The 19,991-nt window shown below is 38.9% G+C and overlaps 1 protein-coding gene across 6 annotated transcripts in view; it reads right to left on the reverse strand.

The window, feature by feature from the left end:
* The window catches only part of GRID1 (glutamate ionotropic receptor delta type subunit 1), a 485,778-nt gene that overhangs the window by 115,329 nt on the left and 350,458 nt on the right, over positions 1 to 19,991 (reverse strand). For all 6 annotated transcript variants that reach the window (XM_071438687.1, XM_071438688.1, XM_071438689.1 and 3 more), the window contains one exon: positions 868 to 921. In XM_071438687.1, coding sequence (XP_071294788.1) covers positions 868 to 921 — 54 coding nt within the window. The remainder of the gene's footprint in view (positions 1 to 867; positions 922 to 19,991) is intronic.

The raw sequence follows: 19,991 nt of genomic DNA on the forward strand, positions 1-19,991 counted from the left end.
ATAGTTACTATTAAAAGTTGCCTATCCAAAATTATTAGCTAGGTGCAAAGAAAGGAAGGAGAAATTAACAAAGGAATTGGCTATTAAATTAGAGGCTATGCATTTATAATATAAAAATAAGACATTGAACACTGTTCTTTTTAGATTATATATTTTGCTATCTTTAAATAAATCATGATTAAAACAAGGAATCTATAAAATACTGCCATTTATCAGTGATTTATTAGTTACTATATATGGTACAACATTTCATTGTTTTTGAAATAAGAACCTGAACAGATTCTCATTAGGGCATCGTGGCACTAAGGTAAAATAAATAATCTTTGTAGTAGGACAGGATCCCATTTGCTGCAGAGAGAAACATTACACTTTGAATTTAAGTTATTCTGGATGTTGGCCAATACACCAACACAGTTTTGCACTAGAGAAAGCCTGTGTGTCATGTAAATACATATTTGAATGGACTAAACTTGCAAAGGCTCTTTCCTCTCCCGGCATCTGTGTGCAGGTGCAGGTTTGCACAGCAGTGGAGGGTGAGCTTCTGCCAGAGACATTCCTGTGTTTGAGATTTCTTTTGAGATATTCTCTGCTTCCTAAATAGCTAATGAAATAGTGTCAGCAGGAAGGTAAAAGCAAGTCTCCCAGCTGCTCTGAGGTGTATTGGAAGCTTTATCTTGACCCCTGGTGTCCAACCTACACCAATTCAACTAAGACAGACAAGCAATGACACCACAGAGTTTGAACCTTGTGCCATTCAAAAAGCAAAAATGCTACATGAATGCTCAGTTTGGTGTGTCAAAACATATGAAACAAAAGATGGTGATGAGTGAATGTAGCGAGCTGTGTTTTCTCTTTTGACTTTCTTACCTCATTTACATAGACCCAGTGACTATCCTTTGATGCAAGGTTGGTTTCCACAGCCTACAAAAATAAAAAGAAACATAATAATAAAAATAAATAAAACATGGAAAATATATTCCAGAAAGAACTTATATAAAAATTTACTATAAAGCTAACTTTGATTGTTTTCATTGTTACTGATATTGTTTCAGTATAGTTCTTTTCATGTCTTCCTCTGCTGCTTCAAGGAACAGTAACTAACTGGTGGCAGTCACCTTTCCCCAACTTCAGTTCCTAAACCAAAGTACCCTGCCTGTGTCCATGTACCACAAAAGCACACTGGGGCAGGGTGGTACATGAGCATAAGGGATCCTGTGATGAATAACTGCACAGAACATGCAGCTCAGGAGATCTACCTTCTCTATGATGAATCTAATGCATCCTCCTCAGCTGGGTTTCTTTTCAATATGCCTCCCAAAATATATTGTCTCTGGCTCATTACACCTCTGATAGTTTATCTGTTAACTAACCTAGTTAATTAAAAACATGACAGTGAGACACTCAAGTGAAGTTCACACATTTATATGAGAGTTCATCCTCTCCTCACATTTACATAATGCTCAAGACAAAGTTATTATTTGCATGGTCACGTTACTGTGTTCCTGGTATGGAACTTGGATAATCACTAAATATTATAAAGAAACATCCAATCTCGGCAGTTTGCATATTTATCCATACATGTATAACCCACTGGGAAGCTAAAACTGGAGAAGATTACACTACTAGTACTGAGAGAGAACCTCTCTCTCAGTACTAAATAAAAACACAAGTTCCTAAGTGTCCCCTTTGTTTGACATAGCTAAGCTCACTTCCAGACACTTAATAGTCTAATAAAGTGATAGCAAGCATGGAGAGATGTACACTACACTGCCAGTGATATTGTTAATGTCCTGCTTAATACATGGTTAAACAATTACTGCAGTGTGTTCATCTCTGCTAATAAAACAGTGCACACATGTATTTCAGGAGGCAGTTCATTACACGGTTTTGAATGTTCCTGCCTTCAACCACTTCTTTCTTCTGTGCCAGTATGACCCCATTTATTGAACAGATATTCTTATCTCTCTGTTATAAATGGCCCTATGAATCACTGAAATGAACCCAGTTTAAAACAAAAACTGCAAACAAACACAAATGAACGAAATACTTCCAGTTACTGGTTTTTAACCTGGATAATTTCCTCAGTATGTTAAAAAAAGACTGCAGTGGTACTCAGAGGCTCTGCAGACTGTAGCACTGGGCTGAGCAGGAACATCATCAACCACCTTCCTCTTCAGAACACATTTGCATAATAAGCCTCTCAGATATTTAGTGTCAGATGGGATGAATCACCTTCTCTTATGACACTGACTACAGATGACTGGCTTAGAATAAACGCCCACGACTTCTAAGAAGCACTGGAATGACAAGAAATCCATCCTTGATATAGGCTAAGGGGTATCTCATTCCTTCAGAAATATGAGGTAAAACTTCACTAAGTAGCCAACACCATCATCTTTCATATTAATCTTAGCTTACACTGTGTCCTTAAAAAAGGTATAAATTACTTGCCGAAGTAACTGTTTTAAAATTTTACTCATTTGTGTAGTCCACACAACCACAAGAGAAAATTGTGGGCAACACATATCTCCCTCTATTTCTCATGTTCCCAAGCTGAAATAGTCCTTTAAAGAGACAAAAATCCCAAGAGAAACCACAAACTCATTGAAAGAGGAAAACCAACACAGAACACAGTAATTCTCTTTACCACGAAGAGCAACATCCCCTTGGTAATTGCCTCCCTTGCATTTCTTTTAAGCTGGGAGGAACATTAAGCAGACCACCTGAGGAACAACAGCTCTTAGGAAAGATAGCAGTGATGAACAGGAGGGCAAAAATGTGTACATTTTCTCCCTATTCAGTTCCCAAATATATCCAGACAAAGCCAAAGTAGCCAGGTGCTGTAACATACAGAGAAAGAGCAAAGTGCTGCTAGCATTAGCAAAGCAGAATTAAATAATGCTCAGGTGCAGAGTTATTGCACTGGCTACATTTAGTGATTCATCTGCAACAGTGAGCAATTTGTATGGATAAATGCTCAGTCTGGGGAGACGCAAGAGCCAGGGAATTTAAATGAATTATTGTCTCTCATTCTTCTGGGTTCACATATCTGGGCCAAAGTTTTGAAAATGAGGTGCCTAAATTTAGGCTGTTAAAGAGTTTATCTTTAGTCATCAGAGTGCCAGACCACTCAGCGCTCCTCCTACAGAGCCAATGGCTCTGCATTCTAATAGCTTGAAATGTATTTAGAAACATCACCGTAGGTAGTCAAGTCTGAATGGCTCTAAATATCCTCTGTTCAGAACTGCTACACATAGCCTGAACTGCTACTCCAAAATGAAAACGTGCTGGGAGGGAGCTGAAACTTCCTGCATTTTGTAACATATTTACAGACTTGCAATCCAAAGAAATCTTTTAAAAAACCCTATTGAAAAACAGCTCTCAGGTTTCAACTTTCTGATATCACCAGTCTATTGCCAGAGGGTCATGAAAGTTAAACAGTGTGAAAATCAAGGTCCTGGAGACCTGTGTTATCATAAGGAAAGTTATTGAGAATTCTCAAAGTAAGAAAGAAGTTAATGTTCATAACTTAGTGAGGTTTTTTTTTACTTTAAAGAGGAAAAAGATACTTGGGAAATTATGGTCACCCATTTTTAATTATTCAAGCTGTTCAGGATCTTGCCAATTGCCTGAAATTTTGCCCATCCATTCAAAAAGAAAACAAATTGTCTATGAAACATCCTTGAAGAACGTATTCCATCCTACTTGATAAATGTACCCTATATAAAGAAAGTATGAATTGGTGAGATTACTGTGCCTGAGTAAAAGCATTGCCATCTATTGGGGAAGGATTTACAGGTTGAAGCATGTTATAGTTTTGTATGGAAAAATTATTAATATAGGTGCAAAATGCCCTAGTTCTATGTAGATGGGGGTCTAGGTGACACTTGGGAGTAATGTTTCAAAACACTGCTATCAAATAGAAAATCTGCTTTTGAGATAAACAGCACAATGGAAATTAAAGAGTATCCATCTTTCATTTTAGAGTAGTTTCATCTTAGAGTAGTAAATAAATTCTAAAAATCTGGGAAAAAAAAGAGGTTTGAGACTGTGCCCTTCTTCCTCCCCAGCTACCTTTCAAGAGCCAAATGTAAAATGCAGAACCCACACAAGAGAATTGTAATTCGCTCAGTGCACTGCTACAAGTGACAACATATAAACTGTACTATCAGAATCAGGCCAGAAGTAGATGGGAAGGGGAACAGTGAATGCAGGAAACGGTTTAATTTCTCAGTAGTAAGATTTGCAATAGAAATGAAAAAGGAAGAAACTGAAAATCAAAATATGAGCATTAAGATTTCAAATCTCACAACATCACTGATAAAAGGCTAAGAAGCTTCATGAAAAATAATCAAAGATAGTTTCATATATGTAGTTTTGTTACTTTTAAATGTATAACTTAAAATAATTTACTGCAAATAATCCATGAAAACTTTTTTTTATTGGAATCCAGTGGAAAACAAATATTTACATTGCCTTTATGAAAAAGTAACTTGGTTCATTATTTTATCTAATGGCAGTTGCAGGATTAAATAACTTACGAAAGTAAGCAATAAAAACTGCTAAATTCAGAAATAATTTTGCAGAGGGAAAAAGAAAAAAGAAACAGAAACAATCCTTTCTTGATCTTCTCAAAACATCTAAAACTGAAAACCTCTCCAAGCATATAATGCCTGGCCAGTAATAGGGAAGGCTCTTTTCCACAACACCGGGCTGCTTTGCCAGGGCCAGCACCTTGCTGTTAACAGCAAAAAGCAGGCTGCATAAAAAGGGATGCAGGCATGAGTGGCTGCACACAACTGAGAGGAGATGCTGGGTGATCAAACAGACCTGGGCAGGCTGTGCTCCAGTGACAGCAGGATGTGCTGAAGAGTTCAGAATGACATGCAGCAGTGTTATAGATACAAACCTGTTGTCTCCTCCCTGTGCACCCAGGGGAACAAGCAGTAGGGATGTCTGGAAGCCCTGCAACCAGCCCTGGGATCCTAGAAGGAAACGTCTTGCAGATGGCAAACACAGATGTTCCTGTTGTGTCTCAATTTTTGGAAACAAAGGTTGCCATCCTGAAAGCCATGATATTAAAGAACCACCAGACTGTTTTGCTAGGGGGTATACCAAAGTAGCAAAAGTTATTATTTGCACATCCTGTAATTTAATGGTGAGGATAAAGAGAATCATAGCTTTCCACAATGAAAAAACAAAGCAGAGGGCAAACTGGGGAGTTCACAGAAAATAATTTGAAAAGGGTGTCCTAAGAGACACTGGAAGAAGTCAAAACCAAATCTCTTGCAAACTGCAATGGTTTGACCCCAGCCAGCAACTGAATACCATGCAGCAACTTGCTCACCTCCCTCAGTGGAATAGGGAATAGAATCAGGAAAAAAAAAAAAAGGTAAAACCTGTGGGTTGAGATAAGAACAGTTTAATAGCAACAACAACAAAAATCTTTGAAAAATAATTGTAATGGAAAAGGACAGAACAAAAAGATGATGAAAAATAAGCCCCAGAATGACAATGATGCAGAATACAGCTCCTCTCCACCTGCTGACCAATGCCCAACCCTTTCCTGAGCAGCCACCAGTGCTCCCAGCCAACCCTCCCCAGTTTATATACTGGGCATGATGCTCTATGCTGTGGAATGTGCCTTTGGCTGCTTAGGGTCCGTGTCCTGGCCATGTTCCCTCCTGGCTCCCCGTGCACCTCCTCACGGGCAGAGCGTGGAAACTGTAAATCTTGGATTTGGAGTGAGCCCCCCTTAGCAACAGCGACAACATCAGGGTGTTAGCAGTGCTGCTCTCACAGTGAATACAAAACACAGCACTGAACAGCTACTAGGAAGAAAAATTAACTCTATCCCAGCTGAATGCAGGGCACAGCACGAAGTGGTGACTAATTACAGCTGTCACCAGGGAGCAGATGCACTGCATTGCAGTGAGTGCTCCCTGTCACCCATCGTCCCTCGACCGCAGCTCTGGGCCTCAGCCTCTGTTACAGAGCTCCCCCTCCACAGCTGCATTCCCACTGCAGACCCCTCCTGCAGACAGATCGTGGCCAGCCCCAGGGTGCCTGTGTTAAGGACACTTCCCTGCCCAAGCATCCAGGACGCTGTGGCTGTCACACTCACAGCACCCGAGTGACCAGCTGGGGGACAGAAGCCCCTCCACACCTGCACCCCCACACTCACACAGAGCAGGTTTCCTTACTGCCTCGATCCCACGTTTCCCATGGTAGTGTCTCAGACATCCCAAACCTTAAAATAATTTAATCTTGGTACAGTAAAAAAAACAAAAAACAACACCTTGAGCTTGTGCATCTGAGGAGAGACCACAAACAAAGGAACCCCTGAGTTTTATCCCCTCAGTGTAAAGAAGAGAAAGTCTGAGGGTCATGAGCTTCTGCCACCTCCCTCAGTGTCCCTCAGCCCCTGGGCCCTTGGCATGCCCAGGGTTGTCAGTTCAGGCCCTCTGGTCTCTGGCTCCCACCCAGAGCTCCTGCACCAAATGTCTCCCTCAGCACTGAGAGCAAAACCCAGGCACAGAACTGCTGCCCATGGAGCATCTGAGCAAACAGCCTGCAGAACAGCCGAGTTCCTCCTAGAGAACAGCATGGCAATGACAGATAAACCCATTCTTGACTTTTTTAAACTTATTTTTAATTATTATTCATAAGGAAGGTGAGCAAAGGAGGGCTCGGAGAAGTAGTCATGTCTAAATCTCAGCTCTTTGCAAATCTTTCATAAGGGATCAGTCTCATTAATTCATTACATGCTCAATTTACATTTGCCCCTGAATAGGTGTCAAAGTAAAATTGTTTCCAGCTCTTGTCCCAAGTAAGTTTGCCTCCAAAAGGAGCTTTTTTTTTTCCTTTTCCCTTCCCATCTTTGGATAAATTATTTGTCTACTGCATTTTCTTTCCCCCATCCACCAAGAATAGGAAAAAAAAAATTAGAACCACTTTGAAATCTACTGTAGCAAAACTGCAGTACAGCAGAAAAAAAGTCATCCTCTTCTGTATATAATTTTGTAACCTGAGTCAAACTTAGGTCCAACTCATGGGTTTCATGCAGGAGATAGATTTGGATTTTTAAAAATAGCTTTGTTCTTGATTTAAATGTCCAGGAAAACATCCTGAGAATCAGGAAACTGCTTTTGATCCCAAAGAAGAGCTACAGACCAAGTTTCCACTGCAATAAAACTGACAGTAATTAATTGGACAATATCAAAGTGCACCTGTTTATCTGAGAAGCTTTGTATGTCTTGGATAAAAAAAAGTTAAGATAACGGATATAAAAAAGTCAATTTTGGTAGAACAGATGGGTTCATTCTATATCCCCTAGATACCCAACTTATATTTAGAAAGCTCTTCAATTAAAATAGTGCAGTTCATGTCCAGGTGTGACTTGCATAGGTAATAGCACTTCACAGAAAAACAGTTTCTCTGTACCAGTGACTGAGATTTTTGTACTTCCCTAGAACCTTCTTTCCTTTGTATTTTAAATAAATAACTCTTGGCTCAGTATCTCCAGAGGAGCATTATTAGATCAAAACTAAATAAAGCATTACTAGCCACAATAAATAATTTATATAAATATAAAAATTATTATAGCATACTAAAGAGCACTCCAAACTGATAGTATTTCTATAGTTTAACTGTTAACAGTACCATTAGAACAGAATTTAAAACAAAAATTTCCAGTACAACATCCCAGCTCTAGAAAAAACTTTATAAAACTAAGATAATTCAGACTAAGAATCTTGATGATAAAAACTCAGTTGCAGTAAACTGGATCAAGCCTTAGGTTCATTTTTATTACTTAATACAGGGTAACTAAAATTTCTAAATATTATTTCAAAGTGGAATATGAAAATTTTTCTTCTCTAAACAGTAAAATGGGAATTTAAAGAGTTTCCATGATGTATTTTTGCAGATAGAAAATTCACTGAAACTGTCCCTTTCTAATTGAATCTCATTTTCCTACAATTTGAACTTTTACTAAAAAAACTCCAGAAATTCCATATTCTTCCTTCTTTCTGAAGTTATTCCCAGAACTCTGTATGTACATGTTTTTTTCCAAAGCACCAGGCAGGCTCACCTGTGTTTCCTTGATCACCACACTGATGGGATGATGGAATTTCTTTTACCACACTTACACCAGAAGCTGCCAGTTCTGACTGCTGGTACACAGGAGCTTCCTACAAGCCATTAATGAACCACAAGCATAGTGTGCCTTTACCATCCACATTTTTTTCCATTTCTCTATGTGTATGAATTCATTCTTGGTCTACACTCCATAAACACGTTATTTACTGACAGCCCACTCTCACCAGGGACCTTTTTTCAAGTTATGCACTGTTACATCAAAACATAAAGCCTGATGCTTCTGCAGAACTGCACTGCTGAGAAAAGCTATTTTTCCCTCCGTGGTCCTGATGAAGCACAAGTAATAACTGAAAGGCTATCACAAGATCTGGTGGCATTTTAACCATTCCAGGCTCCTCCATTAATACAACCCTATAAACCAGGCATGTTCAGCCTGAATCTCCCACAAAAAGAGAGGCCAAATTGGTCATGGAGATCTCTATACTCTCATTAGTCTGAGTCAGCTCTCCAGGGTTCTTGCTCCCCATAAACTCTAATATTTCATTTGTGTTCTGTCCAAATAATATGCAATGGCCCTGTCTTAACCTCTGTCTCAGTTCCTGCACAAGATAAACAACTCAGCCTAATGGGTGGGGAAGAAAGATAAAAAAAGAAGGGTGGGAAGAAAGAAGGAAAAAAAAAGAGAAAGAAAAAAGAGGACAAAAATAAAATACATCCCTGAGCAAACTCCCAAATACCATTCACAACTGAATCCCATTTTTGGTTGCTAACAAGAGATTTCACACAAAGAAGAGTAAATTTGACCCAAACCTTCAAGCTGCTTTTCGCACAGACCCCTGGAGCTGATGAATGCTAATTAGAAGGTATACCTGACAGTTTGCATTTATCAGTACTATTTGATAACAACTCAAACCACGGTACACAATTTAAAGTTTTCACTGCACTAGTTCCCTCTTACTTAGGTCATAGTTGATCGAAAAGAAATACACCGAAAGAAACCTACATGAAAGGTAAATGTTAATCAAGAGAAATAGTGGAGATGAAGAAAAGTTTAGGAAGATTGTGAGAGGACTGCTGAAACTTCCACGAGCTACACAGCTGTATTGTTCTTGAGTAACTACTGTAATATATGTGGCACTGCGCCTATTGTTTTAGCCTTAATCATTTCAGTGTAATGCACTGGGATTTCTGTTTAATCTGATTCCCATTTCATACGTAATGCTTATTACAGTCAATCTCCACTGCCATTCCATTTAGTGCACATTCCCCTGAAAGATGCATGAAAATATTGCACATGGAACTCTTCCAAAAGCATTCAGTAAGAATGTACTCTTCAAAGCTCAAATGTCACACAGTGTTTATAAACATGGTAACTGCTGACCATTTAACTACATGGCACAGAAGTGACACTGGATAATTGCACAGCTGTCAGAGAGCAACATTTCCGTAAAGACATGAATCTAATGGTAACTAAGGAACAAAACCTCCCAGAAATATGGTACTTAAAATTTTACCACAGCTACATGCCAAGTTGAATTTGAAGACCCAATAAATCCTTTTAAAAGAATAACTAAATTTTGCTCACTTTAACACGGCTATTTTTTTTTTTAAATAATAGGTTTGTACATCTATATTCTATTTGAAAGCCTTCTGCTTTTTAGAGAAATTTACAAAGAATTTTGTAATGTTTTGCTGAGAACTGTACATGTGAGTCACACTCCAAAGAATAAACCACAATTCATCAGAACTGCCCAGCACATGAAGGTTAGCTTTTTTTTATTTTTATTTGATTCTCATCTATCTTCTCATCTTTCTTCTGTTATCTTCACTAACAGAAGAAATTTCCATTGAAACAATAGAGCAGTTTAAGTCTTCTGTTTGGAATGCCTACAGGGGATTGACTGGACATTGGTCTGAAAGTTGAGAATGCTTTTTCAGGCACAGACCCTGGGCAAAGAAATCCTTTTTTCAGCATGGAGGATTGCTCTGGGTGCTCATAATAGGAACCGTTTCACAGTCAGGGTACAACACTTTCAGTGTTGTACAACACTTTCAGTACCACCACTCCCATTCACTGTGTTTTCTCAGCTCTGCTCAGAGCTACAGCTTAAACTCCTGCTCCAGCTTGCACTGCAAGTTCAACTACATCAAGTTTGCACAGAGGTTTCCAGAACTTGATCTTTTTGCAGGCATAAACAGCAGATGGTAACTATTCCATTAAAGATGCAAACTTCTTACCTGACATGCACCCAACACCAAACAGTAAAAATACAACTTACACATTCCTAATTCCCCCCATCAAAAGGCTCATACCTTGTTCTGATAGCATGATAGCTGAAGCCCTGAGGGTCATGTACCACGAACTTTCAAATGAAAGCACCAGCTATTGCTTGAAGAGACCACATTGATTTTCAGGAGCTTACAGTTTAATACTGATTTACTGTCTCTACTACAAAGTTGCCAACTACACAGCAAAGCTGTTATTTAATGTAGGTTATGGGGTTTTAAACTCTAGGAACTTGGAAACATTTATCAATATCAAAGGTTACCCTGTCCAATATCCATATTTTCATCCATTCACATACATTCTATCTCTTCCCTTAAATCTTTTAAAAATCATGTCTGGTCTTAAAGGAAAGATGGCAATAGTCAGACTGAAACATAATCACTTTCCAAACAGTCCTTTTCTGCCTACAGGACATTTCTGCTTTAAATTGCAAAATAAACACATGAATAAAGCAAAGTCCTTACAGGTCTGAGGACCTTCTTGTCAGTCACAGGGTACTTTACATGCACAAACAATGCCACAGGCTGTGTGAGCATTAAAGAACACCTGAAAGATCACCTTAACCATCTCAAACCACAAGACTTTTGCTGGCCAGCCCTGCCAAGAGGAATGAATATTTGCTGTTCTTTACACTGCCTGAGGATACAGGCCTGCTGTGCATTTGCCAAGTGAGAGCTCTCAGGATGCTGGAGGAGGAGGGAAAACCCTTGGGGACCAGCAGCAAGGGTGGTGTGGAAGGGCTCCCTCTCCCTCAGTATGTCCACAGTCTTAAAGACTTCATGCAAAGCCTTATGAGCCTATGAAGGGCACACAGAGGCAGCAGTCACCCAGCACGGTGTGCATGTACAGCTCATGCCAATGGCAAGCAGACACAAATAAATTCGCTTTTTGTTCACAGATTTTTCCTTCAAGCAGAGTTCAAATATTCACCACTTGGCTCCAATCCTGTGAGGTTTTGCACCTATACTTTCCCAAAGCTAGCCGAGATACACTGGAAGCCCCACGGTGATCTCATTACTGCCAGTCTGCATCAGCTTTATCTTTGGCAGCAAGAATGGTATTAAAAATATACATTACAGTAATGGGGCATGAGCAGATTTGACTGGAAAACGTAATTACTTTTCCTAAAGGCTTGCACACAGTTATTCAGAAGCGTATGGCAAAGTTACTAATTAAAAAAAAAAAAACAACATATTTCATCCTTGGAAAAAACTTCTGCTTCATCTAACTAACACAAGATCACACAGTGTTTGTAAAGTTATAGACAAATGGAGTTTTGAGATTGAACCTTTCCACACTGTCTGGGGCAACAGCTTATCTTCTGACTCAAGGGACACCTGCATACATTACAGACTATGCCTTGATTCTGTTTTAGAAACTAAGTAGTTTTTAGCATTTTAAGTAGTGACATTTTCCCCCCATTGTTTCTGAGGCAGAATTTAGACAAAAAACAGATTTTTGTTAGAACTTTCATGTACCCGAGTTTCTCTATATCCAGAGGAGGAAAAAAGGGAAACTAATAAGTTTCTAATTTTAAAATATGAGCTAGTTTGACTTGTGATATACTACCTTTAGCACTGATTTCCAACATTCCATCCATGCAGGTGTGAAAGGATGCACAAGGGAAATTTCTATAAAGTTTAATTAAAGTAGTCTACACCTCACTGACAAAAAAAAATAATGTCCACTATATGGTACATCATTTATGTACACAGGATAATTCATATAGAGGACTATCAGTCTGTTTTAAACCTCTACTGATCTGCTTAGAGAGAAGAAAGCCAGTCCCCAAATATTACGGAATGTATTACGGAGTTTTAATTGAACAATTATGTTTGTGACAAGTTATGACTAGAAAACACAAAATTGTTTCAGCATATATCCCACTAAAATGGACTCAGATTTCAGGCTAATGTATGGAAGGATCCATCAAGTGTTAATTTCTTTTTCTGAAGGTGAAGTGACAGCAACCTGTTGTGTAACAATACCACAAACAGTGCTGAACAGGGAATTTGGCATGAAATCCATCCTCCTTGAGGGAAAATCCGTGGGAGATGGAAATAAGAACCAAGCCTACCAGCTCTATTCATAAGGTTTGTGCTGTGGTCATTTTTTCTGTTTGCAGAACTACTTAGGTACACCAAGCCTTTGAGCAAGGCCATGCATGTGACCACACATTACAGGTGCCTTCAGCTGATACTCTTCTCTGCAAAGAGAAACAGAGATGCTGCAGGGAGCAAACAGACAAGGAAACAAAGAGACCTAGAAGAACCCAGCAAGCACAGAGGAAGATAAAATCCAGGGGCTGAGACCTATGTGTGGTAAGGGCAACACAAAGAAGAATAAAAAAACATTAATGAAGAAGAGAGAAAAGAGGACAGGGAGGTAGGAAGTAACCACAAACTACATGAAGGAAAACTAAAGTTGAGAAGATCTGAGATTCACACAATCCCAGGAACTGTTGAATTGCATGAGGGACAAATTGACTGGCCTGCCATCAGGGAGCACAGAGGGAAGAGGTCAGCTAGATAGCACAAGAAATACAGCCTGGAGACAGAAAAGAAATAATAAAGAAAGAGAAAAAAAAGTCTTTCTTCACTTAGGTCAGGTGTCACTGTAAAGTTACTTCTGGAAAAAGTGTTATATATAGGTGAGATAGATGTACAGCGCAAATTGAAGCAGGATGCAGCTAATGAAGAGGAACAGACAGATAAGACTTGTGAAAGAAAGAAATGGTCAGCAAATGCAACAACTGAAAACTATTTTCATTAAGTGAACATTTCTTAGCTGATTCTTTTAGATAATACTTCAGTGTTGGGCTTGAGGGACTAAGTCTGAAACTAATAGAAGAAAATTAAATATTAAAAAGCATACAGGGCTTGCAATCCCTAAAACTGGAAGGCTATAAAATTTTTTAATGAGGATATACTAACAGACATTTCCAAAAAGGGCAGTGCAAGATGTAAAAACAGCAATAAGAAGAATACAAGTGTGGTGACATTTTATTCAGAAATAGAGTGATACTTACTTAGCAAGATAACAGACAACAACAAAAATAAAAAAGGATATCATGGAATCTATGTGAGGGAAGTAAAAAAAAAAGATGTCTTGGGATAGCAGCCCTACAGTCAAAGCTGAACACAGAAGAATAATCCTTACCCATTAAAATGTTCTGCAGGGGTGGTGTGCATTTAATAAAATTTATATTCTTGAAGTCAGAGCATAATAATAATAATAATAATAAATCTTGTAAAAAAGCTTCATTTAGTTAAATGAAGCTAAGTACAGTCAAGGTTCCTAGCTTCACAACAGAGACTGCAAGAAATTCCAGGTTTCCTCTGTCATCCTTAGATTTTGAAATTTTCACCTATCCAATTTACTCAGCAGGCAGTCCTTTGGAACTTGAGAGCTTTAGTTGCTTATTTAATATTATCAGCAATGAATCTGACAAATACTATCAAAAGAATTAACTACAACAGAAAACTAGGAAGTATGATAACTACACAGGTATTTAGAGAGCATAAAAAAAGCTATGATTTCTGAAGCCAGATAATATAATTATGCTTAAATTCACTACTATGAAAAAAAAGGTCATGCACTCAAGATAACAAAGAAAAGTCTATTATTTGAAACTTCATCAATTTCATTTGAAAAACACCAGGGGTGTTATTACAGGTTCATTATCTGTGATGTAGCAATCTGTACACCCATGAATAACCAGACCTTAAGATATATATAAATATAGCTGGGTAGATAGGTAGAGATTGATATATTCATATAACAGATGGAATGTCCTAATAGAGTAAGAAACAAAGACTCCTGAAGTCACTGGTAGCCTGAGAGTAGAGTTTAAGTTTGGACAGTTGAGTAGCATAATCATAACACAGTATGTTTCCTGTATTTAAAATGCTTTACCAGGGACCCCAAGAGAATAAAAAGTAAGCATCCCACCTGCTAACCTCACATAGCCATGAAATATGATATGAAAGATATATGGATACAAGCATTATCATAGATATATTCTGGTCAAGAATAAAAAGGTTTCTTCTAAGTCTTATGTGGAGATTCTATATTCACCTCACAATGGTAGTGGCAGGCCAAAACACACAGTTTCATTTCAGGAGAATGATCAGTTTGTGAAAGTGATTACAGAATACACATTCATGTATTTATGGCCTCTCTTCTTAGCAGACAGAAGCTGCCAGGAGATCACTTCTTATCTTGTACCACTGAGACAGTACAGAAACCCAGCAGCAGCCTCCTGGGTTTTATGAGGAAGACATAAAAACATGCACTTCATGTGTTATAGACTACAGCAGAGCTGAAAGAGTTAATAACTGAGGCCCTGTTTCTATTAGGAACTCAAGCATTTGAGGTTTAACATCTCAGATATTGTAAATTGCATCTCCTGGAACTTGGCAGGCATCTTGTCAGCTTCAATGTAATTTGTTTTTCCAAACCCAAATTGTTTTTAAAAGATTAAGGTGTTCTAATTTTTTAAAGCATTAAGTACAAAAGCAGTAATCCTTTACCATTGTGATAAGGATTGTCTACCATAATGTCTATTATTTACTAAAGCTTGACTGCCAAAGAAAAGGAACTCATTTTTCAAAGTCCATTTTTTAATGTAGCTGAATTGCTGTGTTCTGAATTTGGGGCTGAGAAAAGAAGAATGATTACTTCAGTTCTGAAGAAGTTGCACAGAAATAAATATGATTCAAGCAAGAATTAATAAAATAATATGGGATTAATATTAACTTTATTCAAGTCAAGGGGGACAAGATTTTATCCTCAGGAGTCTTTTGTCTATCAAATATTGCTTCAAATCCTAGAGAACTGATGGATTTAGAAGACTATTAAGACCCGAGTTGCCCAGATGTGTTAGTAAAGTAAATCAGTTAATAAGTCCTTATAAAAGACTATCTATTTAAAAAAAAAACCAAAAAACAAAAAAACCAAAAACCCCACACCAAAGCTAAGTAAAGAAATCTGGGACTCTGCTTTCTTGATGAAAGTAGGTATGGCAGAGCTCTGGGGAGGGGGAAAACCCAGCACCACGATGTTCACATAAGGCTGATACCACTCCCACTTAGAGAAAACCAAGATGATATGGAAAGAATTTTCAATAGGAAAGAGTAGGAAAAACCCCATAAATACAGTATGATGAGACCTTTTCTTGCAATTGGAAATTAGGGCAGAGAGATCAAGTGCATGATAAACATCACCCACATGTGACAGAATAAGGAGATCAAGTCACTCATCCTTGTTCAAGACCTTCAACAGCATCCTTGCTTTAAACCCTAGAGTCTTTCTTGCCTTCAGTGGAAGAGTTTGTCACAGCAAAGGATGTGCTGCACCTGCTGCTTTCTGCCCCAGAAGAAGCAAAAGAGAGCACACTCCTGGAGATACTGCAGTGTTCCAGAGGCCCTGACCAGAAACACATCCTTACTGCTGGCTCACTTTTCATCTGCTTGAAAAGTGCTTTAGAGATGTGTTCTCCTAGCTATGCACATTTATCTGTGCCTACTACCATTTTCTCCATTACAGCATTCAAACTCAAAACTAAAGCTTAGCTTATATCACTGCAAGTTTGCACTTGCAATTCCTACCCTTCTGTATAACTCCTGCAGCTGCTCCTAAGTCTGGGGCTTGATTGTTCATTGAACACTGGAAGGTAGCAGAAGGATTGGTCCTTCCTGAATCTGAAACTCATAGCCAGAACTGTCAATCCATAATCCATATCTGCCCCTTCCCTGGGTAAATATGCACATTTGTGTTTGTCCACATTTGGGTGGCTATGCTTCCACAAATATATATACACACCCACGTATCTGTCTGAGGACAGGCGCTTAAAACAGAAAAAAGGAAAATGGAAGGAGAAAATCAGGTCAGCAATGACATCTAAAGCATAAAGGGTATTTTAAACAAAGTCGTGTTCTCACCACACTGAATGGAGACTCAAAAATTCACTCCTGGATTTACCATAAAATTCCTGGGAAAATATGAGCAAATTTTCTCAAGTTTGATGTAACTTGATAGTATACATGTCCATTTTGATAGATACATACTCAGATAGTCATGCATAAAATGTTGCAAATCTAGGACTGACACAGGTAGGAAAACCACTGTTGCAACTTTTCAGGGATCATACAGAACAGCAGGATTGCATTAACAGCTATGTTCACAAGTGAAGAATGTTTGCACATGTCTTGGCCACTGATTTTTTGCTATATCTAAGTAGGATTTATTGCTCAAAGTATGCACTTACATGGAACTGCAATGTAAATTATTAGAGCACACAGTTTGTTTCTGTTCTACTTATGTGTCATGCATTCACTCCCTTCTGTGGCTTAGGGAAACTGCCAACAGAGGAGGGCAGTCCTTTTGAAATGGTTTGAATAAGTACATTTTAATGTCTCAGTTTGTTGGCTCCTGGGAGAGAGATGCCTCTCCCATCCAGAGCGACCCTTCTGGGACAAGGGGCAAGGAGCCATTCCCCCTGCTAGATTTCTCATGCCTTGCCTTTGAGAGCACATTTCAGCACTTTGCTTGCCTGTGTCAGATGAGATAGCACATGGCTGAGCTCTGTGCAAATTGCCTCTCACAGCACCCTCATACCACGCTCAAACATCACCCTCCCTCACCTCCCATTGTTCCCTGTTTCTTTTCATTAAGTCTATTCAGCAATTCTCTCTAAAATCTGTCTCTTGGCTGTCTCTGTCAGCTGATTCCTTCCTGTCCCTCTCAACAAGCACAAGACATTACTCACCTGTCTGTGCTGCACAGCTGAAACAGAAAAACTATCAGTCAAGTGAGAAGACTGCGGCACGCTCCTATACCATTATTTTGCTTTCCCTTAGCTACTCTGTACTCCTACTCCACAGGAAGATTTATTTCCCAAATTAATTAAAAGTACACAGCCTGTCTTCCTTCTGAAACTCTCACCAGCTATTCACTCTGTTCCAAACCCAGAGACAGATGGAGCTGTTTGCCCCCAGCTGTAGATAAACCTCTACAAACATAAAACTCTTCCTTCCCCTCTCTACAGCATCCCTGGCCCCATGTGTCCCCAGACAGATTGAAGAGTCTGCTGCAGCTGTGTGAAAACTCTAGACTCTAGGTTCTCCTGCTCTTTCAAAAATGAAAGGCCAGCTGAAATTTTGAGCCACATGTCTCTTGTTTTCTGGGTCTTGGCTAAAGAAGGCATACTAGGCTCAGGTAAGGTGTACCCAAAAAAATGAATTTGTAACATTCATTTACTCAGTAGTTTTGGTTGCTCCAACACCTTCAAGCCTTCTTGCCCAGAGACTTCTGTCTCTGTTCTTGGGATGGAGTCAATCAAAGGATTCCCCAGTCCTCACATCACTTTTGTTCAGAGATGTGACCTTACACCACCTGAAACTGCACTGTGAGAAATGTACAAGCAGAACAAGTCTTCACCAGCTTCCAAACACCAAACACAATAATTTTTGACTCTATCTATCTACATATCCAGTTAAAAAAATGAAGAGGACATTTCTTTCCTTGAGCTCAGTAAACAGCAAATAGCCACTGCAGTTTGCAATTCTCATTTAGCATAACTACAGATACTTAGCATAGCTGAGGCAAAGGTATGCCAATATGGGTATATACTCTGCCAAATACCCTCCTACAACAGGGTCAACATTTCAGCCAAGCCAAGTGCCAGAAATTTGCCAGAAAAACCCTACTTGTTCAAATAACCCACAGCAGAAACAACAACCAAAACTACTGCATGGCACTGTTATACAATCCTCATTTGAAATTCCACTGCTGGAACCTGTGGTAGACTAAGAGCAACCAAAAAAAAATCCAGGGATGGATTTTTAACTGTTTGATTCCTGTAATTTATAACAACTAGGACATCACATGGCTTTCACAACTTTCACGTTGGCCTGAATCCTTCTCTCTGACTACTCAGCATTATTAATTAACAAAACTTGAACTTCCATTTAGTAACTGATCATGAATTGCTCAATACTCTGATGCTTCTCAAGTTCTGCTTTTGAACTCCATGGCTGTGCAGCTTGGGAAACCACTACAGGAAACCTTGAGCTTTGCTATTCCATCCTATTTGCCAAGCAAGGCTCAAAACCTGTCTCAGATGAATAATTGTAATAATAACTGAAATAAACTGAAATGTCTTGGTTTTATCACTGCTTGAATTACTACCACAGAAAATGAGGAGCCTTGGGAAAAAAAAAAAAAGATGTTAGAAGCATCTGTCTGATGCAAAAATCAAAGTTCCTTCGATGTTTTAAGTAAAGTGACAGCAACTCAAAAATGGCTATGAATTTTCAGTACCATACTTTCAAAATCAATAGGATTTAAAATGCATGACTAATTGGGCTGATACAAATTCCCCTTTTGAATTTACATATGTAAATGTTTGCAGAATTACACAAGTAATTATGCCACCCTTAGCTACATGATATACATCATATACAGCCTGGATAAGATAGAAACATTGATAAATTAGTGATCAATCTTTAGAACAAGATTTCCTTTTTCAGCAATCCCATGAAGAGCATGAGTACAAGGACAAAAATCAGAAAAAATCACCGCCACTCCTTCTATCTGAGTGTGTCAAAGGCAGAGAGTGAATAAATACCATGTGGTATTTTCAGAGCAAGGCAAGACCTGTCAGCTTTTCCTCAACCTCCACCCTCTGACAGAGCTGACAACGTGTTGCCACCACCAAAGTGCTTTCAGAAGAGCCATCATCTTCCCCCTCTCTCCCAGACAGGACTGCAACACTGAAAGCCTTTGTGCCACATACAACTCCAGGCTGAGGAGACAGACTCGATATCAGGAGCTGTCTTTGATGCAGAAAGAGCAATAATTGAAATTTTCACCCTTGTTTAAACAGAGAGCAGTGGGGATGGCTGAGAAGAGAGCAGCAGGAATTCCCTTCCATGCCCTGTGTAAGGTTTCAGAGGAAATGCTGCAGGAATATTCACCTTACTTGCAACAGCTCTGGGGGCCTGCTAACTTGTTTGCAGCTCCCACACCCTAAATTCAGCCTCTCTGACCACACAGTTTCCAGTTTGCTCTTCAGGGCAGTTTTACAGCCCTTTCTGAAACACCTGCACCGAGGACGCTTTTCAATGCATCTTTGTTTTTCTATTCAGTGTAAGGGGATTTGGATACTGGAAAAATTACTCCCCTCAGGTTTCTTTAGAATTAGTGCTTTTATCAGAAATCTACTGAAATTAATGGGTCTCTCTTCAGTTGTTTTCAACAAACACGGGGCCAGACTTGGAAAAAAGAATATGAAAAAACCAAAAGTTATCTTTTTTTATTAGAGGCTATCATAATCATCTTTGCAGAGGAAATAATCATTTACATGAGAGGACAAATTAATATCTAAATAACAAACTCTCTGTGCTCTGGAGTCATCTCTTCACAACTGAGCCCTCTATGCATAATGTAAGACTGCTGAGTCGATGACTTTGGATAATCACAAGTGACCTGAAATAACAGCAAAGTAACACAGAGAATTGCATCTTTACCATGGTCTCCCACAGGGACTAGAATCCATTGTTCCACGCTGCAAAATGTTGTTTGTGCAGATAATAATTTTGTC

The sequence above is a fragment of the Agelaius tricolor genome, unplaced genomic scaffold, assembly GCF_023055355.1.
Source record: "Agelaius tricolor isolate 1412-34295 unplaced genomic scaffold, bAgeTri1.0.p SCAF_13, whole genome shotgun sequence".
In the NCBI taxonomy this organism is placed as follows: Eukaryota; Metazoa; Chordata; class Aves; order Passeriformes; family Icteridae; genus Agelaius; species Agelaius tricolor.